This window comes from Nerophis lumbriciformis, linkage group LG18, assembly GCF_033978685.3.
Source record: "Nerophis lumbriciformis linkage group LG18, RoL_Nlum_v2.1, whole genome shotgun sequence".
In the NCBI taxonomy this organism is placed as follows: Eukaryota; Metazoa; Chordata; class Actinopteri; order Syngnathiformes; family Syngnathidae; genus Nerophis; species Nerophis lumbriciformis.
Window position 1 is genome coordinate 28,119,619 of NC_084565.2, and position 25,798 is coordinate 28,145,416.

The 25,798-nt window shown below is 41.4% G+C and overlaps 1 protein-coding gene across 1 annotated transcript in view; it reads right to left on the reverse strand.

The window, feature by feature from the left end:
• The window catches only part of notch2 (notch receptor 2), an 89,776-nt gene that overhangs the window by 3,586 nt on the left and 60,392 nt on the right, over window positions 1–25,798 (reverse strand). The window contains exons 6-34 of the mRNA XM_061977942.1: window positions 25,642–25,764; window positions 24,908–25,141; window positions 23,366–23,521; window positions 23,098–23,283; window positions 22,892–23,005; window positions 21,425–21,538; window positions 21,118–21,351; window positions 19,863–19,973; window positions 19,585–19,777; window positions 19,329–19,474; window positions 19,062–19,175; window positions 16,765–16,884; window positions 16,526–16,678; window positions 16,217–16,445; window positions 13,425–13,626; window positions 11,450–11,603; window positions 11,172–11,356; window positions 10,958–11,090; window positions 10,632–10,883; window positions 9,207–9,319; window positions 7,622–8,145; window positions 7,205–7,546; window positions 6,982–7,124; window positions 6,656–6,860; window positions 4,807–4,891; window positions 4,568–4,718; window positions 2,332–2,651; window positions 2,106–2,253; window positions 1,917–2,014 (exon numbers count right to left, since the gene is read on the reverse strand). Of these exons, the coding sequence (XP_061833926.1) occupies window positions 1,917–2,014; window positions 2,106–2,253; window positions 2,332–2,651; window positions 4,568–4,718; window positions 4,807–4,891; window positions 6,656–6,860; window positions 6,982–7,124; window positions 7,205–7,546; window positions 7,622–8,145; window positions 9,207–9,319; window positions 10,632–10,883; window positions 10,958–11,090; window positions 11,172–11,356; window positions 11,450–11,603; window positions 13,425–13,626; window positions 16,217–16,445; window positions 16,526–16,678; window positions 16,765–16,884; window positions 19,062–19,175; window positions 19,329–19,474; window positions 19,585–19,777; window positions 19,863–19,973; window positions 21,118–21,351; window positions 21,425–21,538; window positions 22,892–23,005; window positions 23,098–23,283; window positions 23,366–23,521; window positions 24,908–25,141; window positions 25,642–25,764 (5,282 nt within the window). The remainder of the gene's footprint in view (window positions 1–1,916; window positions 2,015–2,105; window positions 2,254–2,331; window positions 2,652–4,567; window positions 4,719–4,806; window positions 4,892–6,655; window positions 6,861–6,981; window positions 7,125–7,204; window positions 7,547–7,621; window positions 8,146–9,206; window positions 9,320–10,631; window positions 10,884–10,957; window positions 11,091–11,171; window positions 11,357–11,449; window positions 11,604–13,424; window positions 13,627–16,216; window positions 16,446–16,525; window positions 16,679–16,764; window positions 16,885–19,061; window positions 19,176–19,328; window positions 19,475–19,584; window positions 19,778–19,862; window positions 19,974–21,117; window positions 21,352–21,424; window positions 21,539–22,891; window positions 23,006–23,097; window positions 23,284–23,365; window positions 23,522–24,907; window positions 25,142–25,641; window positions 25,765–25,798) is intronic.

Genomic DNA, 25,798 nt, shown 5'->3' on the forward strand with positions numbered 1-25,798 from the left:
AAGTACAGAATATGATTCATTAGTATCGCGGTACTATACTAATACCGGTATACCGTACAACCCTAGTCCCAACTAAGATCTTTGTTTTGTTCACTTTAATGAAAGACTGTATTCCATTCATAAGTACCTTTTAATTATTTGGGAATATTCATGTATTTGTGCTGGAACACATCCATGTCATGGTACTGACACTTAGTAACCAGTCGGTGCACCACTGCATATACCAGTCTATTAATTTCTTTATTTTTATAAACAACGCCACAGATTGTCGACAAAGGGCAAAATCTAACAAATCAGATTCGAATATGAAAATCTTTAAGTCAAAGACAACCCCCCAAAAAAATATTCAGCCAATTGCATGGAATTTATTGATTGGTGAATAATCTACGCAATTAAGGCAACATTAAGTGCACTGTTTGGCTGCAACAACCAGCATATGTGCTGTTGATTTAGTCTCAACAAGTAAAGAGGAACAAGGATGACGTCACATACAGGCTGCAATACCATGCTGACATGGAAACAGGAGTTCAAAATAAATGTGACAAATTCCTGTTGTATACTCAAGCAGTACTTCATAATTGACATTCAGTCTACACATTTGTTACAGTCGTGGTCGTAACTACCATTGAGGACACCGAGGTCATGTCCTCTATTTGTTTAAGTGACAAGAAGAAAGTATGACTGACAGCAAATATACTTTGTGTGGGACATTGTGTGCGCTGTACATCATCATGTGGTAGATCATTTTCTCTCTAAATACGATCTTTGGTCATGCACAGCTGAACCCGCTACAACTCCAAACAACAACTTAACACAATTAATTGCACTTCTACTTCAAACATCATCCGATCCGAAATGTGCTGTCAACATAACTTTAACATTAAATTATACTGACGTCACTAATGTTGGTTTCACCTGAATGAAATTAATGTAAAGAAGCGCGTGTCAAATGTAAATTATTGAGAGACAGGGCGCTTCATATGACATTTTACCACAAAAGTATTCCTTGACACGTCATGCTCTGTCACTAATTTGAATATTAAGACACATTTCACTCCTTACTTCCGGCGGTCCTCGTGGCGCTCGTGACGAGGACATGAACTTCAAAGCAGAAGGTCATGATTTCAAATCCTCATGGGAGTTGAAGTGAAGTTTTTAAACTTATAGTTTAACAATGTGCATTTTTTTTAATATGCTTAACTTTAGCATACTAATTTAAAAAACTAGATTGTTCATTGTTCATCCCTGTTTTTCGGACTATAAGTCGCAGTTTTTTTCATAGTTTGGCCGGGCTCCAGTGCGACTTATATATGTTTTTTTCCTTTTTTATTATGTATTTTCGGCAGGTGCGACTTATACTCCGGTGCGACTTATACTCCGAAAAATACGGTAGCTCAAGGTAATATTTATATGGTGCTGGGACACCCATGATTTCAGCCTTTAGAAACTCCTCTTGGACCACCATTTTTTGACCTCGGTATTTGCCAAATCCTGGTATCAGTGCCTTTTCAAAATAAAATATCATAAAAAATATCTTTATCACTGCTGTACAGTTGTTTGATGACTCTGCTTCATTGATCACCATTATCTTAAACTTAGCATCATAAATCCTCCTCTGATATTTTTACCAGGCGGTGTCTTGTTACTGATGTGCATTTGAGTGACAGGAAGAAAAGCTCCAACTCGCTGGGAAAGAAGTCATTTGGTGTCACATGCTGGTTTGCATGTATAATTCATTAAGATGACATGTCTTTTTCAGAGTTTTTTGTAGTGGAAAAAAAAGTTTTATAATTGGGTCACTTTCTTTAGGTTTCTCAAAGAATCAAATGGTATTTTGTTTTGACATGCACTAAACAGTGGAAGTGAATAGTTTGTGGGCGCGGATGAAGACAACACCAAATTGTATTTGAACAAACCTTATTGTCTTGCATGTCACGGTTGGCTCCATTCTTCAAGAGCACGAGTGTAGCTTCCACGTTGTTAACTGCGGCGGCCCAGTGAAGAGCGGACTTGCCTGACATAACAGGATGTTGAGAACGGTTCAATGCCTGATAAGCAAACGAGGAAAAAACTAAATAAAAAGGCTTGACTTGTGTGTTACTGACCGTGGTCATCAACAGCATTGATGTCAGCATGGCAGTGGATCAACTCTTCCACCATACCCTCCACAGCCAACCTGGCTGCCAGCACTAGTGGAGTGGTGCCATCATTCATTCGGGCGTCTAGATCCGTTGCACGATTGCGAATTAGAATCTACGACAAAAAGAGAGAGGTTATTGAGATGATTAAACATTCAGTGTACAGTTTAAATAAAAAGAAAAGTTGTGCCACCTGAAAAACTCCCTGTGCATCCGCCGCCACGGCAGCGTGCAGGGGGGTTCTGCCCATGTTGTCATGGGCGTTGGGATCAGCACCAGCATCCAGCAGCCTTTTGGCAGCGTCGGCCCTGGCATAGCGTGCGGCCAGGTGGAGCGCCGTTTCTCCCGTGCGATCAGTCTGGGCCATGAGTGAAGCGCCCTGAGAGATCAGGTCGGAGATGACACTCGGCCCTTGTTCGTCCTCTCCACTGTCATCCTCCTTGTCTAAATGCATCGTGCAGTCGGGGCCTCCGCCGTTGCGCAGAGAAGCCAGCATCAGCGGCGTGAAACCATCTGAGAGAGGAGCAACGTTAGCAGTGAAAAGGTATTGCTGACTATTGCTGGGTTGCATATAACGTCATATCTGTTTTTCTTCTTCGCGGCCTGATTCACACAATGGTCAAGTGAGAGCGAGTGTAGCGTTTGAGCAGAAAATGCTGTATTGCTGTTCTGTTCTTGGGTGTTCCAACCGTTCAAATAGAGAGATAAGAAAGAGTCCCGAAAGAAGTGGCTCAAACAGGTAATAAAGTCAGGGAAAAACGAAAGTGCGTCGAAGGAAATTCTTAAAAATATAATTTTCAGCATCTTGTGGAATACAATCGGACCATGCTTGTGTCTGCAGCGATCACTTTGTAAAATGTTTGTTTTGAACATTGAAACTTTCCGTGATGCAATCAAGTTTATTTTGTGCTATAATATAGTGTTGAGAGCAGAACAAAACGTAAAAAAGGACACAAGACCGCATTAGTTTGTTCTTTTGTGGTTGCTGTGCCTAAATATAACTGCGAAGACCTGGCTGTGCAAATAAACTAACGTCAAGTTAAAGTCCGAGTCATAAATATTGTTGGTCCAGCAGAACAGAAACATAAAGCTTAGTTGTTGCTGTGCAGGAAAGCCGTTCTATATTCGACACGGATGACCACATTATAACGTCTTTGGTGATATTTGTTAGCATCAAGAAAATATCCTTAATAGTATTAACTAGATGAATAAATCTCTCGTAGGCTCAACAGCATGTACTGAACCTTGATATCTCCAGCAAACATTGCTGAACAGCAGGGACATTTATAGCTAAATGGGACAAAATAGGAATTTCACATCATAAAAACAACTGTAGACATAAATTGTATATGAGACTAATAGTTGTAGCAGGAAATCAACTGCAAACAAACTTCTCCTTTTTTTAAAATTTATTTATTTATTTTTTATTTATTTTTTCAGTGTACATGAATGAAGGTGTGTGTTGCTGAACCCGACTTGGACGTTATCTGGACTGGACCTGGTTTTAAAAAAACCTTTAAACGAAGCTAATTTCATTTACAACCAGGTCTGGTGAAGATAAGGTCCCCTTTTTTTTTTTTTCTTTTTTTTTTTTTTCTCCTTTTTTTTTAGATAAGATACATAAATCTTTTCTTGGATAAAAAAAAAAAAAAAAAAAAAAAGTAATTAAATGAAAATGTTAGTGGACCAGCAGCACAAACAATCAAGTGTGCTTCAGGGACTGTGTCCCTTGCAGAAGTGTTGTCCATGTTGTGGGAACCAGAATGTTGGTAGCAGAAAGAAACAACCCCTTTTGTGTGAGTGGGTGTGTATGAGTGTGAATGGGAGAGGGAGGTTTTTTTTTGGGGTTGATGCACTAGTTGAAAGTGTATCATGTGTTTTTTTCTATGTTGATTTAATTTAAAAAAAAAAAAAAAAAAAAAAAAAAAAAAAAAAAAATCCTTTTTCTCATTAGTGTCACGATCACAGCAGCACGGCACTATATACATTATAATGTCAATCGAGTACGTTACTTAGCGATGTACGAATAAACCCATCTTTGTCTTTTACTGATTATTGCTTAATTTGTGGACCCCTATAATGTAAAGACATGGTGTGCCTCCAATCTTTTCTTCTCTAAATTTGTGTGTGTCCAAGGAAGTGAGGTTGTAGCGAGCAGTAACGTATTGGTGATGAAGAATGGTTTAAAGCTTTAAAAAATTATTTTCCTTAAGAGTGTATAAATCCATTCCTTCTCTTTTAAATTTTTTTATGATCGCTTATATATTTGCCTCTAAACCTTTCAAAATGCATCCAAATTTGTACAGATGCAGGTAAATAAACATTAGCCTAACGGGACTCTAGACCATCGCCTGAAACCTGGAAGTGCCTCTCGGTCACGTGATTACAACCCAGCAATTGCTGGCTGTAAGACTTGAAGCATTTCTTACCAGGTCCTTTGACGTTGACATCCAGACAGCCTGCATCCACGTCTGCCTGTGGTGGAGTTAGAATGACGTCAGCCGCCTTGCGATGTTGCAGTGTCCACTCCCTTTGATCAACCCCATCCGAAGAATTAGATAGCAAGGGCTTGTCTTCATTCTACGAAAAGACAACAAGAAAACATATTTATCCTCACCAATCCCAACTACTCTGACTTTTCACTTCATGTTTTTCTTAACTCTCTTACCCTTGGAATCTTTGCTGGAACCTCATCGTCCATCCACCTCGGACCCTGACATCCGTCAATGGCTCCATCTTGGCCCTTGAAGTTTCTGGTGTGAAGAAAAACTCATATTAAGTTCATAGTAAGTTTTCATTTATACCCAATGGGTCAGATTTTTTTTCTCCAAGGTAACCCAATTTGGATAAACAGTACCTGAGAAAAGGCAAATCTCAACAAACACACCAGCAACCATTACAGTACAGTATATCTTCTCCAGGGACAAGCTCAAGAAAGTAAACTTGGATATACTTAAGAGTAGTCACTGTATATCTCATTTAGGGGTAAACATCCACTGAAAGGTTTCAAAACAGCCATTATTGTCTAAATAGCTGGCAACACAAGTGAGCAGCAAGATAATTGTGTCTTGCCTACAGTCAAGCATGGTGTGGTAGCATCTTGGTGCGGGGCTGCATGAGAACTGTTGGCATTAGGGAGCTGCGGTTAATTGAAGAGAAACATGAACTTCCAACATGTACTGTGACATTCTGAAGCAAACTAAGCTGCATGAAAGCTTTCCAACATGATAAGGAGCACAAACACACTTCCAAAATGACAAGTGCCTTGGTGATGAAGTAGATGGAGATAAATATGGCCCCTCCAGACATTAGATACACACACACACACACACACACACACACACACACACACACACACACATATATATTCATTATGCTGTGGGACAGGCTGGGTTCTGAAAATTACTTTTAAAAAGTAGTTAATTATAGTTACTTGTTACTTTACCAAAAAAGTAATTACTCTTTAATAAATGTACTGAATAACAAGGGAAGTAATTAATTTGTTACTTAAAAAAACAAATTAAAATATATGGCATGATGCAGTTGAGGTAAGTTTCATATGAGAACAGTGTGTGCATCTGTGTGTGTGCTTTTAAAAAGACGTTGCCTGTTGCTTAGTGACGTGTGACATCAGTGAGTCCATGCTCAGTCTGAGTCTCACATGCATTTTAGCTAGAGCTGGGTTTTTTTTAGTTTAGCAGGCTAGCAGCGGCATTTTGTCAGCTCTGACTGCAGCTCTTTGAAATCTTTCACTGGTTTGTGTTACCTCTGCTTTATAAATACCAGTAGATTGAATGGGCTTCCATGGCTGCATGTTCTTGTCAACAAACGAGGTATTGTTTGGATGGCAAGTTTGTCACTTCAATCATTGATTTGTTGTTCAATATTCCCTTTGACCCTCATAGTTACTAGTTGGGTTAAGTTTTAAGGTGGTAAAAAAACTGTCTTCTATGGACCAGTTCCTTCAACTAAGACCTTGTTTCTTCCAGATTAGAAGACTGAGTGTGTGAGTGTGTGAGCCCCGCCCCCTCTGTGCATGGTGCAAGAGGGAGGGACAAACACAGAGTGACCAGTGACACTTCCGCGTCAATCACTTGTCCATTTGGTTAGGGTTATGCTTTAAGTTTATTTTGAACATGCTATACAGATGGGAGAAAAGTGTACACTAGAATGATCAAATTTGGATGGATTTATTTTGGGAGAAGAATACGATGAAAGGTTTGAAATCCCTATTCGCACAAATGTGCAACAGGTTTTTAAAAAAAAGTCACACAGTCTATTTTTCGGCGCATTTGCGAGTACATTTGTCGCCATGTAATTCAGTGTTAATATTTGAGTGGGCCCCAGGCTCCTCTGTATTGGAAAAGTTGGGCCCCAAGGTCAAAATGGTTAAGAACCCGTGCTAATCCAAGTTTACTTTCAGTAGGAGTGTCCCTTGAAAAGTTAGAACAAAATGATTGCTGAAATGCGAGGGTTGTAGCCTAAACAACACGCAGTTACATCATGCATCAACTTACGTCATGTCAAAGTCATCTTGCCCAACAGGTTCTCTTCTCTTGTCATTTTTATTGGCCATGAAGCCATCGGGCAGCCACAGCAGACCATGTTTATGCTTCCTCTTGGCCGCGAGCATCCCCAACACCAGAATAAGCAGAATGATAACAACCGCAACTCCAACCACGTACATGGGAAACAATTTGGTTGGAGTCACCGTCAAGTCACCTGTGGATTACAGAGAACAGTCTGAGTAAAATGATTTGTCATGCCCTCCACCCCTCACACACAAAACAATAGTAAATAAGTAGTTCCAATGAGAGCTGGGTACAAACACTGCTGTACATACTGTTAACAGACACGAGAGGATAAGGCAGGTCAGCCTTGATGTGCGCCGCTGCGATGAAGGAAGCAGCTTCGTTGGTGTTGGAGAAACAGTCTTCGGATTTTTGGGAACATTCCCGGTTGTCAATTTGCAGGTGTACCACAGAACTGGTATACATAAAGGGTAAGTGAATAAAGACTTACAATGAACAAAAATGCAAGATAGGAGAATGAGAACTATCCCTTACCCGATAACCTCTCTCTCCATCTCACGCTTGCCTCTACTCCTTTGGAGCCGCCGCCCGTGTTCATCCTCCAGCCCGTAGAAGGGGTACACCATCGGCTCATTATTTTCATCAAGCTTCACCTTCAGGTTGGTGTGTAGCAGAGCTCCCAGGGACCTCAAAAAACCACCCATGTCCTCAATGAGCTCCTTAGGTTGCAGTCGAACCACGATGACAAGAGTGCCATCGATCACTTTGGCCGGAGTATCACTGGCACAGTCCAGGCCATCCCAGCCACAGGCCTCTGTGTTGCAGCTCCTGTCGCAGACGAGGTTGCCGTAGTGGTCTGCGCAGTACTTGTCATACCTGAGAAGCCAGAGTAAAAAGGTGGTTGGCTGGGTGCCACAGTTTGTGCATCAATTGAGTGAAAGGGGTACATACTTGCAGGTGCTCTGTGTGGTGTCCTGGCACTCAAAGCTGTCAAAGAGGCAGCCGGGGTTGTCGCACTCCTTGTCGCAATGTCCGTTTTTAAAGTAATCCCAGCAAGGAACGCTGGCGGTGCAGTTCTCCCAAGGCTTCTTCCAGTTCAGTGAGCAGTCTCCTCCATCCCACTGACATTCGTGGTTGTTACACTGAGTGTCACACACTTTATCCCCCGACTGGTGCTCACACTGTAGATAAGGGCAGGAAGGTGTGCGTGGTACAGCCACTTGGTTCTCACAGTATTGTCCGGAGAAGTGCGTGGGGCAGCGGCAAGGGTTGGAAGGGTCGTTAATGCAGGTTCCGCCGTTTTGGCAGGGAATCGAGCACGTCTGCTTGTTCTCGCAGTGTGGCCCGCTAAAGCCTGGCTGGCACTGGCAGTAGAGCTGGCCGACTGGTGGCTCCACGCAGTTGCCGCCATTCTGGCATTGTAGCTTGGCACAGCTATAACCTTCTAGTTCGCCACAGTTGAAGCCAGTGAAGCCCTAAAAATAGAAAATCCAGGTGTGGCACATTCATAAGGTGACAATAAAGCTTTGCAGGGGAAAAAAGGGTTCCAAAATTTGCTAAAGATGTACAGCTTGTCTACTATACCTCTGCAATGGTTTGAACCTCTGGAGCAAGCGTGAGAATTTAAGAAGGGTAAGAGGTTAGTTAAGAGGAAAACAACTATTTAGTAAGTATAAACAGACGCAAGTCACTGTGACATTCAGTAAGTAGGGGGATTGATTGGTCAATTCAATAATATGTACGAGTAATCATTCGCTATCATATAGAATAGAATAGAAAGTACTTTATTGATCCCTGGGGGAAATTCAGCACCACAGTTTTATATAAATACTATAAATATCTTCTACATATACTCTACATTTAAGTGCAGTCAAGGAACATATCTTAAGGCAGCTAAAGAAAAATGGAATGTGCTACTTGGCGACAACCAGCAGAGGTTCTCTTGTAAATGCTGAAACTCCTATAGTCGCCAGGTACGTGGTCTAAAAATGTGAATAACCGCCAGGGTCTTTAATTAGCGCACGTTGGCAATATCAGCTGTAATTTCTAACTCTAAATGATGCATTTATATATCTCAAGTGCAAAAAATTTAAGTTGCGCAACTCAATTGATAGTGTGAAACTCATATGTTGCACTTTGCTGTACTGTTGTTTACAAATAAATCTCATTAGTGATATTAACGCCGACCGAGCAGTTTTCTCTTTACTGTTTTACAACATTGGTTCTGTAGCTGCTGTGTTGTGCAATACAAGTTGTCATGCCACAAATCATTCTTGAAGTTAGATAATTAAGTTATGTGCTCCTATATAGTTGCTGCACCGTCCCCTTCAACGTTGTATTGATCCTGTTATAGCTCTTTGGCTAGAGTTAGCACGCTAGCTAGCAAAGTTCAATATCTCTGAACCATTTTGACATGTTCAAAATTGTCTACAAGAATGAGCAATCTTGAGGCACTTATTTGTGTTATTGGTTATTAAACCAAGTCAAAAATACAACTTTGGTGGCTTTCGTGAAGAAGTGTCATTGGAAAACTTACAGGAGGACAAGAGCAGGTGTAGCCATGGACTGAACTCATGTTCATGGAGCAGACGGCAGTGTTATGACACGGCTTGGACAGACACAGATCCACCATGGACTCACAATGACGACCTAAGGAAAGAAGAGGACTCGATAAATTGGAGGAAAATCAAAGCAACTTCCTGCAAACACAAAAAAATGGACATACGTATGGAAATATTATTGTATAATAAGTATTATTACATAAGTATTATTGTAGCAAAATTATTTGCAAACATATCTAAATTTTTGCGCATGTAATCCAATTTGTGAGCGTATAATACGTGTGCGCGCGCATTCAGAAGTGTGTGCATGTAACACAATCTACGTGTGCGTATTTGATGTTTGCCAAAATTTAACCCATCAAGAAAGACACTATGCAATTTAAACCAATCAGAAACAACGTACAGCTGAGGTGTGTGAAAGACCCGCCTTACGTCGTTTCTGGTTGGTTTAAATTGTGTAGTGTCTTCCGTGGTTGGGTACATGTAGGCAGAGTGGATTCATTTGAATGTTTAAAAAGAGTTGTCTGTCTGTAACTCCCCCTTGCCTTACTTTATACTCACCACTAGTTGGCGCCTAGCAACCATGCAATAACCATGTTATTCTGCTTTGAGCGAAAGACACGCAATTTAACCCTTTCTCACTTTACATTTGTCACGCTTTTAATCCCCATTCACTATTCTATATTTTTTTCATAATCATAAACTTTGGTTTTCGCAGCTTGCCATCGTTCGAGTAACTCTGATTGATGGATCGAAATAACCAATCCACTCTGCCTACATTTAACCAACCACAAAAGACACTACGCAATTTAAGAAACAACGTAAGGCGGGTCTTGGCGTCTCTCTTTCACGCACCTCAGCTGTACGTTGTTTCTGATTGGTTTAAATTGCGTGATGTCTTCCGTGGTTGGTTAAATGTAGGCACACCTCAGATATGCACAAGCAGATTGTATTACATGCTCACAAATCTGGATGCTCTAACTCAAATCGTACACGGCAGAAAAGTCATGTGTAAAAAAAGACAGCCAATAGAGGGTTGCTGCTTCTTGCATATCATAGATACACACGCGAGATCGTATTACACACATGCATTTTTGAATGCGCGCACACAAGTTGTATTACACGCTCACAAATCTGTATGCGCTTGCTCAAATCTTATTGGAAGTGTCGCACAAGTCACGTGTAAGCATTTCGAGGGTTCTTTCTGATTAGAGGCAGACAGACAACTTAAAACACATGTTTGCGGATCTAAAACACATGTACACGGATCTGAATAGACACACTCGGATCGATATACAGACACACAAATTAGTACACACGCACGCAAATTGGATTACACGCGCATAGATTGAGATAAACGTTTGCAAATAATTTTGCTACCATAATACTTCCTTACATACCCGTGTATCCTAAGCGGCAGCGGCACTGATAATCATTGATAAGTTGTACGCAGTCAAGGCTTCCCGGGGCGTGGCAAGGCCCAGACAGGCACTCGTTCAGATCTCCCTCGCAGTGCTCCCCCACAAAACCTGGAGGGCAAGAGCAAGCGTAGCGTCCTATGCCGTCGACACACTGTCCCCCATTCCTACAAAGGGGCTCCCAGGAGCCAGGCTTGGGTGCACAGTCGTCCAGGTTCACTTCACACTGCAGCCCTACACAAAAAGCAGATCATTTTATCCATCATGAAAACCAAAAAACAGTGCTGGTTCTCAAACTGTGGGCTAACCATGTGTTCCAGGTGGGCAGGCACAGGTGAAGTGGTTGATGAGGTTGATGCACGTTCCTCCATGCATACAGGGCCTCGAGTGGCATTCGTCAACATCATACTGACAGTTCACCCCCTGGTAGCCTGGCTTACACTAGAGGAACAAAGCCAGTATAATGCATGCATGGTACTCAATTAGATCCACGATGGACGCAGGGTCAGAAAAACTACTTACGACACATTCATACGTGCTCTGATAGTCCTTGCACGTCGCTCCATTGCGGCAAGGGTTGGACTGGCATTCATCAACCATATCTTCACAGTAGCTGCCTGTGTATCCTGGCTGGCACTGACACTGGTGGGAGTACCCCACATTCACACACCGCCCTGCATTCTTACAAACATTCTCCACATCCAGACCTACAGGATTCCGGGAAAAGCATATTCAATTATTTCAATAATGTGTGTGATTTAAAGCGTGTATACGTGGTGTAAAATAGCAAGCTCACTTACTGTTTCTGGCAGCAAAGTCCTGGCAAGACATATTGGGCACGTCACAGTAACGCCCTGTCCATCCCATCTGACAATGGCAGGTCCAGGAGGTCGCCGACTGAGAGCAGGAGCCACCGTTGTGACAGCGCACTCGACTGCACAAGTTGACAAAATTCTGCAAACATTTAAATAAATATTTGGTCATTGATATAACCACATATGATGATGAATACTGTATACAATAACTTCTCCTTGTCACGTCACGTGTATCTTTCTGTTTAATGAACTGTTAATTGTAACCATTGTGCAATATTAACCTAACTGTGCAATACTTATTTATAAATATAGGGCAGCTAAACGTACAATTCAGGCTGTTTTTTTAATGTATACTGCACTGAATATAATTGCACACAATTTCATTGTACTCTCTACAACAGCGGTTTTAACATTGTCCAGGCCAAGGACCCCTAAACTAATGGAGTGATGGAGCAGGGACTCCCTACTTATATATCTTGTAGAAAAAGGGAAAAAAAATACAATAATTTTTTTTTAAATAATAGTATATATATATATATATATATATATATATATATATATATATATATATATATATAAATATATATATATATATATATATATATATTAGGGATGTCCGATAATGGCTTTTTGCTGATATCCGATATTCCTATATTGTCCAACTCTTTAATTACTGATGCCGATATCAACCGATATCGATATCAACCGATATATACAGTCGTGGAATTAACACATTATTATGCCTAATTTGGACAACCAGGTATGGTGAAGATAAGGTACTTTTTTTTTTTAAATTAATAAAATAAAATAAGGTAAAAAAATTAAAACCATTTTCTTGAATAAAAAAGAAAGTAAAACAATATAAATACAGTTACATAGAAACTAGTAATTAATGAAAATTAGTAAAATTAACTGTAAAAGGTTAGTACTATTAGTGGACCAGCAGCACGCACAATCATGTGTGCTTACGGACTGTATCCCTTGCAGACTGTATTGATATATAATGTAGGAACCAGAATATTAATAACAGAAAGAAACAAGGGAGGGAGGTTTTTTGGGTTGGTGCACTAATTGTAAGTGTATCTTGTGTTTTTATGTTGATTTAATTAAAAAAAAAAAAAAAACAAAAAAAAAAAACGATACCGATAAAAAAAAAAAACGATACCGATCATTTCCAATAATATCGGCAGGCCGTTATTATCGGACATCTCTAATATATATATATATATATATATATATGTATATATATATATATATATATATATATTAAACTGGTTGTAAAGGTACTTTGTTATTGTGCAAAACTATGATATTCATATAATAGCAGTGGTGCCGCTAATAGCTAGCTGACAACTAGAGCACCGATCGCTAGCTGGCAACTAAAGCGCTAATCACTAGCTCGCAACTAGTCCGCAAATTGCTAGCTGGAATCTTGTTCGCAAATCCTTAGCTGGCAACTACAGCACTAATCGATAGCGATAAACTAGAGAGCTAATCGCTAGCTGGCAAGTAGTCTGCAAGTCGCGAGATGGCATCTACAGTGCTAATTGCTGGCTGGCAATTAGAGAGCTAATCGCTTGCGTTTAAATGCTAATATGAATAGAATAATAATTATTTTATGTTTTTATTTTAAAACTGCAAGCTAGTGAGTCGGGAGTCCATGCCAATGTAATTTATAAACGTTATCAACGTTAAAATGTTAAAAAATATATATGACAAAGTCCACATCAACTAAATATTTTACGCCCCCCCTGCAGTGCCTCAGCAGACCCCCTGGGGGTCACGGACCCCTGTTGAAGACCTCTGCTCTAAAATGACAATAAAGATTCAGATTTTTGATTGGCCCAAATATAAGTGAATCTGTCTTTTTTTTTTATTTCCCAAAAGGTACCAAAAAAATTATGTCTTCAATTCAGGTCAGCTGGATCTCTAATGTCTCACATCCAATGATAAAATATACCTGGCAGTTGTATCCACTGTAGCCCGCAGGGCAGGTGCAGCGGTAGGTCCCCAGGCCGTCGGTGCAAATGCCGCCATTCTTACAAGGTTGGGAGTTGCATTCGTTCTTCTCGAACTCGCAGAATGTGCCGTGGAAGCCCGGGCGGCATCGGCATGTGAAGGTGTTGATGTCATCGATACATGACCCGTTATTCAGGCAGGAACTGGAGGGGGAAAAGCGAAATTATTCAAATCAAATATGCATCCAACTGTGCTTGGACTAGTGACAGTGGCTTCAAATGAGGTACTCGCACTACAACATTTGTACCGTTCTGGAATACCTATCTTGACCCCCGCTTTTTTCATGATTGTTGTGGGCTAAAAGGCCTGAATTTTTGGCAGCTTTTTCCAAAACTTGAACTAGTTACATACTTTTTTTTTTGATAACATTGCATCAGTTTACATTTTACACTTGAAAAGAGCTTGTCCATATCGAACCTTGGTTTATGTTCCAAGGAAACAAGGACGTGAATTTATTTCACGACGTTTTCATTACCCAGAAAGCTTAGTTCTGTAAACAGAAACTGGAAAAGTCTGAGCTAAACGTTAGTACGAGAACAACAAATAGTTGAGATACTGTTGCTGGTCTTGCTTCATCGACAAAAAAAACAATCAGTTAAAAAGTTCAGTTATTTTCTCCTCTGCCCCCCTCTGCCCTTTGAGACACTTGTGATTTAGGGCTATATAAGTAAACATTGATTGATTGATTGATTGATTAAAAATGACCTATGATGATACTGACTGCTTGACATCCTCACAGACAGACCCCAATCTGTGAGAGTGGGCAACAACACCTCCAGTGCCATCTCCCTGAGCACCGGCTCCCCCCAGGGCTGCGTCCTGAGTCCGCTGCTGTTCACGTTGATGACCCATGACTGCTGCGCCAGGTCCACTACCAATCACATTGTGAAGTATGCGGACGACACGACAGTAGTGGGCCTCATCCGTAACAACAATGACATGGACTATAGGGAGGAGGTGAAACATCTGGTTGACTAGTGCAGAACCAAAAACCTGGTCCTGAATGTCAACAAGACCAAGAAGATCATCGTTGACTTCAGGAAGCACCAGTCCAGCCACGCTCCACTCTACATCAACGGCACAGCGGTGGAGATAGTAAGCAGCACCAAGTTCCTGGGTGCAGATAACTGACAATATAACCTGGTCCCTACACACCGTAGCTCTTGTAAAAAGAGCTCAGCAGCGCATGCACTTTTTGCGTCAGATGAAAAGAGCACAGCTCCCTCCCCCCATTCTCAGCACATTCTATAGAGAGCCTGCTGACCAACAGCATCTCTGTCTGCACTGGAGCCTGCAATGCCTCAGACTGGAAGTCTCTCCAGAGAGTGGTGAGGACGGCGGAAAAGATCATCAGGACTCCTCTTCCTCCTATCCAGGAGATCGCAAAAAGCCGCTGCCTGACCAGGGCTCAGAAAATCTGCAAAGACTCCTCCCACCCTCACCAAGGACTGTTTTCACTGCTAGACTCTAGAAAGAGGTTCCGCAGCCTCCGAAGCAGAACCTCCAGGTTCTGTAACAGCTTCTTCCCTCAAGCCGTAAGACTCTTGAACGTATCATAATTAAATTATCCCCTCAACTCCCCTCAAAATGGATTAACTCGCTGGAATAAAAGAAGACTATAACATACATCCATAAACGTGGACGCATGTGAAAAAGTGCAATATATTTATCTGTACAGTAATCTATTTATTTATTCATATATATTTATATTTATTTTATACATACAATATATATTTATATATTATTTATATATATATTTATTTATTTATATATGCAACTTATTGCTTTTTTACCCTGCACTACCATGAGCTTATGTTACGAAATTTCGTTCTTATCTGTGCTGTAAAGTTCAAATTTGAATGACAATAAAAAGGAAGTCTAAGTCTAAGTCTGAGTCTAAGTCTACTAAACTAAATTTAACACACTTCCTTCTGGTCTAGATATTATTTATTGGATAAACCGGGGTGTAAATTTTGCATAAATGCTGCTCCACTGTACGATTTATGACAGCAAGATGTTCATTTGTGCAGGCATAAACAAACATCTTACCAACTGTAATGTGACCGGCGAATCTATATATTAAACCCACTTATAAGTTTATTTTGGACCGGGACTAAAAAAAAAAAGAGCGGTGACGTCCATCTTCTAGATTTAACAGTGTACAGTTTAAAAATATAAATTATGATACTTTTGGAGAAGGCAAGGCGTAGACAGTGTCAATCGCAATCTGGAAATGCCTCCACAAACAAACATCCTGCAGACAGACTAAAACAAGTGGGTTATAAATGTAACTGTAGAGCAAAATTTACACCAAAGCATATCCAATACATATTACCTAGACCACAAAGAGGTATGTTAAATGTAGGCTAAAATCATCATAGGTTTCGTTTAATTTCTTGATTATTAATTGCATTAATTAATTAAGTCGTGGGTTAGCGAGTGTGCAAAGGGTTTGACTATTTGATTATTTTGAGTCTACGTATTAATTTCGACTATGTATTTTTTGTAACAAGAATTTACACGATGCGATCGCATTACTGTCGACGGTTACATGCGTGCCGTGCCTCGGCCCACCTCTTCCAATCGTGCCATAGGAGCAGAAGTGTGCCATGCTTGGGCGCAGCTCAGTGCACTCACCATACTTAAGTTGTGAAGTGGGCCCAAGCACGGCCCGATCGGACGAGTGTGAGTACGGCGTACGTGACCAAATGAAAATGACATGAAGTTGCACACCTTTCAGTGCATTCCTGGATGTTGTGTTCGCACAGGATTCCGTCGAAGCCCGGCCGACACTCGCAAACAAAGCTGTTGACGTGATCCCGGCAGCTGGCTCCGTTCCAACAAGGCTGGCTAGCACACTCGTTGATCTCCCTTTCGCAACGGCCCCCTTCGAAACCCGGATGGCACTCGCAGGCGAAACCTCCGACATCATCCACACAGGAGCCTCCATTTAAGCATGGGTCTGGGAAGCAGAAGCAGAAGATTGATTGAATGCAGACAATCCAATAAATTCATTTATTTACATTTCATTTATACACTCACTGGGTGAACAATCGTCCACATCTGTCTGACAGTTTTGTCCACTGTATCCAGGCTCACATTTACACATGTAGCTGCCCGGGTTGTTCACACAGCGACCGCCGTTCCTGCAAGGATTCTTTTTGCATTCATTTACATCCTCAGAGCAGCGTGGCCCTGGAAATGAATAAACAAATCTCAACTCAACAATGATGACAGCAAATCATTTTTTCTCTGGCTCATAAACCGCATACTGCACATACCTTGCCATCCAGCAGGACATCGACAGGTGTAGGAGGTATAGTCTGCAGTCGGACGACACACACCTCCCCTCTCGCACGGATGAGAGGCACAAGGAACAAGCTCGTCTTTGCAATTTTTACCTACGTAGACATTATAACCATTTTTTAATGATCAAGCCAACAGGTTTTGTCTTGCACATGGTTGGAAAAAGGACAAGTGGAGACCCACTTGAAGAGAACGAGGGTGTAGTTGACAACTTTTATCTGAGCAGCTAGAAACAGCCAAATTATCGTGTTAATTGTGAATAATTAAGCGTGTTATGTTTTTTAATCGTGTCAATCTAATCTTTAATATTTACGGTTATTGTCTCTGTATGCCTGCGAGTTGTCTTGCCTTCTTCTTGTGCTGGACTGAGAGCAACAACTCTACCGCCATGCCGCACAAAGATAATATGGAGCCACGGCGAAAAGTAAGTCTCAATCAGTCACAAAGTCATACTTGCCAACCCTCCCGATTTTCCCGGGAGACTCACGAATTTCCGTGCCCCTCCCGAAAATCTCCCGGGGCATCCATTCTCCCGAATTTCTCCCGATTTCCACCCGGACAGCAATATTGAGGGCGTGCCTTAAAGACACTGCCTTTAGCGTACTCTTTCACCTGAAACCTTCACCCCTCAATAGCCGCATGCTGTCCAGGCGTCCGCTTTTCCTCCATATAAACAGCGTTCCGGCCCAGTCACATAATAATGTTGCGTTGGACGGGTTTAACAATGGTCTTCACACGAAGATGTCAAGAAATGCTGACACGTTGAATAATCTTTTAGATTGTTTACTCATAACGTTAATTTCAAGCACACACACTCTCACACACAAGTGAATGCAAGACATACTTGTTCAACAGCTATACATGTCACACTGACGGTGGCCGTATAAACAACTTTAACACTGTTACAAATATGCACCACACTGTCAACCCACACCAAACAAGAATGACAAACACATTTCGGGAGAACATCTGCACCGTAACACAACATAAACACAACAGAACAAATACCCAGAATCCCTTGCAGCACTAACTCTTCCGGGACGCTACAATAACATCTACGGCTTTTGGAGCTCAGTGCAAAACTGCACACACAACAACAAGGACACGAAGCAGAAGAACGAAGAAGAGACATGGCGACGACGAGGAAGAAGAAGAAGTACGCTTGCAAGTTCCAAAATGATTGGAAAAAAGAATTTCATTTCATCCAGGACAGCTCGAAGGGGAAGGGGTATGCTGCCTGCACCTCAACCCCGCCCCCCTCCTCCATCTCCCGAATTCGGCGGTCTCAAGGTTGGCAAGAATGCACGAAGTTGATGTAAACGGCTTTAAATAATGGGGAAATGATTAATTATATCTAACAAGTAATGTAAACTATTCATAATAGTTCACTCGTGAACAAGACTCCGAGGTACTTGAACTCCTCCACTTGGGGCAAGATCTGCTCCCCAACCCGGAGATGGCACTCCACCCTTTTCCGGGCGAGAACCATGGACTCGGACTTGGAGGTGCTGATTCCCATCCCAGTCGCTTCACACTCGGCTGCGAACCGATCCAGTGAGAGCTGCAGATCTTGGCCAGATGAAGCCATCAGGACCACATCATCTGCAAAAAGCAGAGACCTAATCCTGCAGCCACCAAACCAGATACCCTCAACGCCCTGACTGCGCCAAGAAATTCTGTCCATAAAGGTTATGAACAGAATCGGTGACAAAGGGCAGCCTTGACGGAGTCCAACCCTCACTGGAAACGGGTCCGACTTGTTGCCAGCAATGCGGACCAAGCTCTGACACTGATTATACAGGGAGCGGACCGCCACAATAAGACAGTCCGTTACCCCATACTCTCTGAGCAGTCCCCACAGGACTTCCCGGGGTACACGGTCGAATGCCTTCTCCAAGTCCACAAAGCACATGTAGACTGGTTAGGCAAACTCCCATGCACCCTCAAGGACCCTGCCGAGAGTATAGAGCTGGTCCACAGTTCCACGACCAGGACGAAAACCACACTGTTCCTCCTGAATCAGAAAAGTCTATTAATCAATGCAATCGATTATTTCGCAAGCTCGTTAATAATCGCATCTCACTCATTAGAATGATGGCCAGCACTTCTTCTCATGCTCGCAACAGCACAGCGTGAGTCTTTGAGTTAAATGGCACGACTTTTAGAAATCAAGTTGCATGTAAGTGCGAATCAAGATTGCGATTTCTTGAGAAACCCCGGAGCCATGAAGTACAGTACAGTGGAAAAGGGTAATAACAGACTAGATACACACCTATGAATGGTGGACTACACTGACAAGTGTAACCATTGACTCGGTCGATACAAATGCCTTGGTTGTAACAGGGATTGGACGCGCATTCGTCTATGTTCTTCTCACAGTTCAAACCTAAGAACAGAGGAGAGAGTGAAGCTTTTTCAAAACAGGCCACTAAATATATATATATATATATATATATATATATATATATATATATATATATATATATATATATATATATATATATATATATATATTTATATTCCTTGTAACCATATCTACCTCTGAAACCAGGTTGGCACACGCAGGTGTAGCCGTTATGTCGGTCCAAGCATGAGCCACCATTTTGGCACGGATTAGGCTGGCATTCGTCCCTTTCCTGCTCGCAGTGTTGTCCTATCCAACCGGCTTCACACTCGCAGTGGTAGCTTTTAGTAGAGACAAGAATGCGATCAAAGCGTGACCACAGTCACTCAAATATGATAAATGACTGCAAAGCAGATCCCAATAAGAGATATAAACATAAAAGACATCCTACCCGTGTTGCTGTTCAATACATTGCCCATGCACACAAGGCTGACGCTCACAGTGGTCAATCCCTGTGAGACACAGGGGGCCGTGGGTGCTTGGGGGGCACAGGCAGTGGAACCCATTAATCTCATCCATACAGGTGCCCCCACTCATGCACGGATTGGAGTTACACTCGTTGATATTCACGTCACACTTGACTCCTGTTAGAGAATATATTTCTGGTCAGGGTTAGGTCAAATTATATTCTGATCATATTGCGCTTACTGGTGTACACCAAAAAAATACCTGTGTATCCTGGAGCGCACACACACTTGTACTCATTTATGCCATCCTGGCACTCTCCGCCCTCGCACGGGCTGCTGGCACAATCATCTTCATTGATCTCACAATTCACACCTGAGAAAAGCAAATAGCAAATCATCAATTATAAATAACGTGCCTCTCGGAGTCTGTCTCTATACGGAGTACAGTCAGTTGTACTGCAGGGGGTGCTCGAGCGCAGCTTTTGAAGAAGCGCCATGAGCAGGAAGTGAAAAAATGTGAACAAACCGGCCCTTCAGCAAATATTTAGTACAACTGGAGTGTGTCACAACATTAGCACGTGGGACACAAAGCAAACTTTCCAGAGAGGAACATCAGAAGAGAGGAAGTAGACAATGGAAAGTGAAAATAAAGGCTACTTTTGGTCAAGTCCAGACAGTGCATGTACTTGTACCAAGCCTCAGGGTGGTACACTGCACAGGGCTAAATGTACTAATCCACAAGGAAAAGTAACGCCACTTGACCTAGACTTGTGACTGCACCACGCACTTACAATCAGGGATGTATTGGAAGCTGTTCAACCTCAGAGGAACTGTTCAAAATATAAAAAGTAAAACAGAGGCTGTAGTTGCTGGACTACAAACTATATAAAATAGTGTAAAATTTACAATACAGGCTTCGCTACACATCTTAATTATTATCATTAAAGTAAGTTTCATGTTAAAATTATGTAGGTTTTAGAGTGTATTAAGTGTTTTAAGAGCATAAGAAGTGTTTTAAGTGGGCTTATTAAGACTTTAAATGCACATAGTAATAAAAAAAAATTCATAAAATAAATATCAACCCAACTTTGCGGAAATACAACTACCAAGGGGGGGGGGGTTCTGGAACTTAACCCCAGAACCCCACTTTTTTCCTTAAATATGATAACCAAGCCTGCTGCGGCAAAAAATTGACTGTAACGTTAGCACTGTAGCTCACGCTAGTTTTTGTGCCCTCGCCCTCCTGTACCACTCATGTTGCGATGTTGTTGTGACAAGTGCAGAGTTACAGTGTTAATGTAAAAATTAATTGACGGTAGTACACAATCTGTCGAAGGCGGCCTGGACAAACGCAGCTTGTTAGCATTAAACCGACAGACAGCATCATGACTTGATTTTTTTGGCCAGGACACTTCCAATACACTAATGTGGGACCACTGAGACATACAGCAAATGGTTAAAACATAGTATAAGATGTAAGCTTTAAAAATAATGTTTAAACGTGAATGTGGGTTTACCTGCAGTTCCAGGGGGACAATGACACTGGTAGGCATTGACAAGGTCAATGCAGCGTCCTCGGTTCTGACAAGGGTTGCTGTGGCACTCCTGGATTTGGATGTTACAGATGGAGCCCATGTATCCCGGCTGGCACTCACAGAAGAAGGTGGTGATGCCGTCCTTACACTCGCCGTGGTGGCACGGCTCCGGCTGGCAGTCGTTGATATTTTCATCGCATAGTAAACCTGTGAAGCCTAGAAGAGCAGGAGGGGGTGGTTGAGAGCCCTTTTATCCAACATATGAAGAAGTCCTAGGCTTAGGTCTTACCTTCAGCACATTCACAGTCATATCCGTTTGGGCGGTCGATGCACTTGGCTCCATTTAAACAGGGCGTGCTGGAACACTCATCAATATCTATTTGGCACGTTTCACCGCTGAAGCCTGGAAGAACAAAAATGGCTAACTGTTTAAAAAAAAAAAAGGTCTGTCAAACAATGAAAATAATTTAATTGCGATTAATTGCAGTTTGTTAATAGTTAACTCAAAATTATTTGTGTATAATCGCAGATAAATATAATTTTCTTTCGTCATTAATAAGTGGACCTTAGACAATTTTCAAGATATTATCACAATGGCTGGACTATTAGTTTGCTTTAATGAAATGTTTTTAAACATTATGCTTTTTTAAGCAGCTCAACAAAAAAAGCACATAAACACGCTTTTAATGAGAATTAAAAAATTACTTGCAGTATGTTGGTGTCTTGCCATATTTTGTATTTTGAATACAGAATTTGTATTACTGCAGTAGGAGCACTTGCATTCAGAGGAGGAGATACCAGTTTCACACATTAATAACACAAATGTGGATTTGTACGATCATGGTTTGATCGTCAAAGGCGTTTGGTAATGTAATCTGTGATTTTACTACCTGAATAAATGCTTCGGATATTCTGTACATTACATGTACAAGTTAATGGTATTCATATCTCTGCATAACAATGTTTTAACCTTCTCTATTTATTAATAAAATGTAATATTTAGCCTGCTAAACATTCTGTAATTACGCACTATCAATCAGAACAGGTTATAAAATAATAGACACTTTATTTCAATCTGAAATAAACATTAATTTGGGTAGAAATATCACAGATTACATTACAAAACATCTTTGACAACGCGTGATCGTAATGTAAGATTATTTTTCATTGTTTTGGTAGTCAGACTGGATGTGAAGCGTAGCGCTATTATAGTGATTATTATTATTGTGTGATTGGTATGAGAAAAAATGCCTTGACATGTTTTGGCGACGTGAAAGTCTCCGATAAAAGTGACTCTCGACTTCCTGTTTACCGTCTTTTTTTCTGCTGAGTTTTCATTCCACCGTACTAAAGCAGTTAGAGTAACATTCTACATTTTATGTTATCAATGCACTCAACTGTATTGTAAACACGGACGCAAAGCTCCTCCTCTCTACAAGTGGAAAAACCACGCCAGCATGCGTTCGCTCCAATGATGTCATCTCACGCCGGTCTGAGATAAAATGGCCTTGTTTTGTCGGGAATACGACTTGCCATGGCCTTGGATCTGAGATTTCCATTATGTCCCCCTTTCTATTTTTGAGCTTGTCACTGAACGCCATTTAATTTCACCACGCTACGGAATAGACCAATGGTCAATACGGTGTCAGGACGCATGCGCGGTAATAAAATTATTGCTATTAAAGGAACTTATAGTTAAAAAAAAAAGATTTTATGGTTGTTAATAAATAAAAAGCATGACCTCATGTGTACAAACCTGCTGGACACTCGCAAACAAAGCGGCTGACTTGGTCCAGACATTTCCCCTGGTTCAAACAAGGAGAGCTGAGACACTCATTCACCTCCGTCTCACAGTGAGTGCCCTCAAATCCTGCATGATGTCAACACAGAGTAAGTCCATTCTGTGTAAATCATGAATATTCCTACTGTGAATGCACATTTCGAAGAATTTAAGCAGCGTACCAGGCATGCAGATGCAAGAGTATTCTCCGATGCGGTCCAGACAAGTGCCGTCGTTCTGGCAAGGGTTGGATGCGCACTCGTTGACGTCCTGTTCACAGCGGGGCCCGGCATAACCCCTCACACAGTTACAGGTAAAGGAGCCGTCGGTGTTGACACACTGACCACCATGCTCGCAGGGGTTGCTTCCTGAGAAATACAATGGGGAAGGTGTCAGTGTTGGAGAGAAGGAACGGATGCCTTGCAGATGGTACATAGAGATGCTTCTCACCGATGCTACACTCGTCTCTATCCACGTTGCAGGTGCTGCCGACATACCCTGGCGGACAGTTACAGTTAAACATGCCACTGATGGGGTTGGTGTCACATTGGGAGCCCTCCCTACACGGGCTGCTGATACAGGCGTCGTCTATATGGCAAAGTAAACCTGCAGAAACACACAAGTGATGCGATGAGACGTGCTGACGCCAAATAATACATCACTAAAAAAACAACTAACACAACACAAAAAACGCCATATATTTTCTACACGGTAGATGCCCCAAGCTCGTCTGCTGTGATCACATGAGGCCGATTCCCGTGAAACGCAGTCGCAAGTCATTGCCTTAAGGGAGACATGAAGGCGGCAGACTTTGCTGTATAGGACCAGAAAATATTATTTGTGGTTGGCTTTGTTCCACAGACATTAGTCTTCAAAGGTCTAACATTCGTTATTTTCATTATATCATCAGGAAAAATTTAACTACCATATAATGGCTTGTGATGTACGTTTACTCAACTGTTGAGTGGCTATAAGGTCTTTATCAAGGGAAAGGCACTAATTTGTACAAATGCATTTTTATGATTACATAACTTGACCATATGTGTGCACACAGCAGTGTTTTCACTCCACCAAAACCTTACCTGTACATTATTAATGATGTCAGGATCAATACCCATAACATCAATATTACCATTACAAAGGGTTACCAATAATGGTAGTGACTTTACTTGACAATAATGATTGAGATGAAATGTAATTTCTAAGAGGCTACAGAGTCTTGTTGATATTGCAGAGGCAAAGTAAAAGCATAGTGAATTAGTATGACGTTAGACTAATAAATAGGCCAAATACACTTAAATATGCCTGTATACTTGTTGGGCGAGTATTATTTTGTATACCAGCACAACAGATCAGTGAGAAAGCAGACTATAAGGATTTATAACATCCATCCATCCATTCATTTTCTACCGCTTTTCCCTTTTGGGGTCACGGGGGTGCTGGAGCCTATCTCAGCTGCATTTGGGCGGAAGGCGGGGTACACCCTGGACAAGTTGCCACCTCATCACAGGGCCAACACAGATAGACAGACAACATTCACACTCACATTCACACACTACGGCCAATTTAGTGTTGCCAATCAACCTATTCCTAGGTGCATGTTTGTGGAGTTTAATATAACAGTGTAAACTAATTATGGTGGTTGATTTGACAGTGAACATTGATATTGGTAGTGTACTTGATATCGTATCGCACAACACTATTCATTTATTTCTAAAAATGTTAATACATTTCTCAGCCATCTCATGTGTTGTGTATCATAATAAAGTTCCTTGAATCTTTGAATCACAGTCGACTAGCTGCACCACCAGTTAATTCTTAAATTGAGGGAAAAAGTAGGCATCTATCCAAGGTGTTGTGTTTATTAATTCAAATTGATAATTGGAGCACAGTGTCCAAATAGAGCTGAGGCTGCTATTTATACAGTACAAAACAGTGTACAGTGCAATACAATATAAATGTCATAATTTGCTATTTAAAGACAAGGCTTACCTGTTTTTCCTTCGGGGCAAAGGCAAATAAAAGAGGCAACACGATCAATGCACGTGGAGCCTTGGGTGCAGGCCGCCGTCGCGCAGTCGTCAATATTTTCTGAGCAGTCCGGTCCGCTCCAGCCGTTGACGCACACACACACGTAGCCACCAGGGAGGTTGCTGCAGGTACCACCGTTCTGGCAAGTGTTGGGTTGCAGGCGACATTCGTCCACATCTTCTGTGCAGTGCTGACCTGTGGGTTGGAGAAAAATCATGTACTGCATATTTTTGCGTAACTTTAAACATTGATCGTATGAGATGGCGGGAAATTGACTGATCAAATTCACTCATTTCTAAATAATAATATAATATATTTATTTTCATATTATCCATTGCTTTAGTCTTATTATTTTTTTTGATTGATTGAAACTTTTATTAGTAGATTGCACAGTATAGTACATATTCCGTACAATTGACCACTAAATGGTAACACCCGAATATGTTTTTCAACTTTTTTAAGTCGGAGTCCAAGTAAATGAATTCATTGTAGTATGCAGGTCAACTTTTATTAATATATTGTTTATTAAGAACACAAAATATTAATGACAACAACAATGGACTGAAATTCGCAAGCGAATTGTGATAGTTTGACTGAGTATCCTGCAGGCTGCATTCATCACATGCTATGACAACCCCACTAGTGTACAAAATATCACATCCACATACAAAACGCAGGCATCAGTGCAGTCTTACCCGTCCACTCAGGAGTGCACTGACAGTTGTAGGTGTTGACTCCATCCATACAAGTTCCACCATTTTCACACTGATGACCGGGGCAGTCATCAATGTTGTTCTCACAATTGGTCCCATTGAATCCTGGCACAAGAAAGTTAATGAGTTAGCTCAAGAG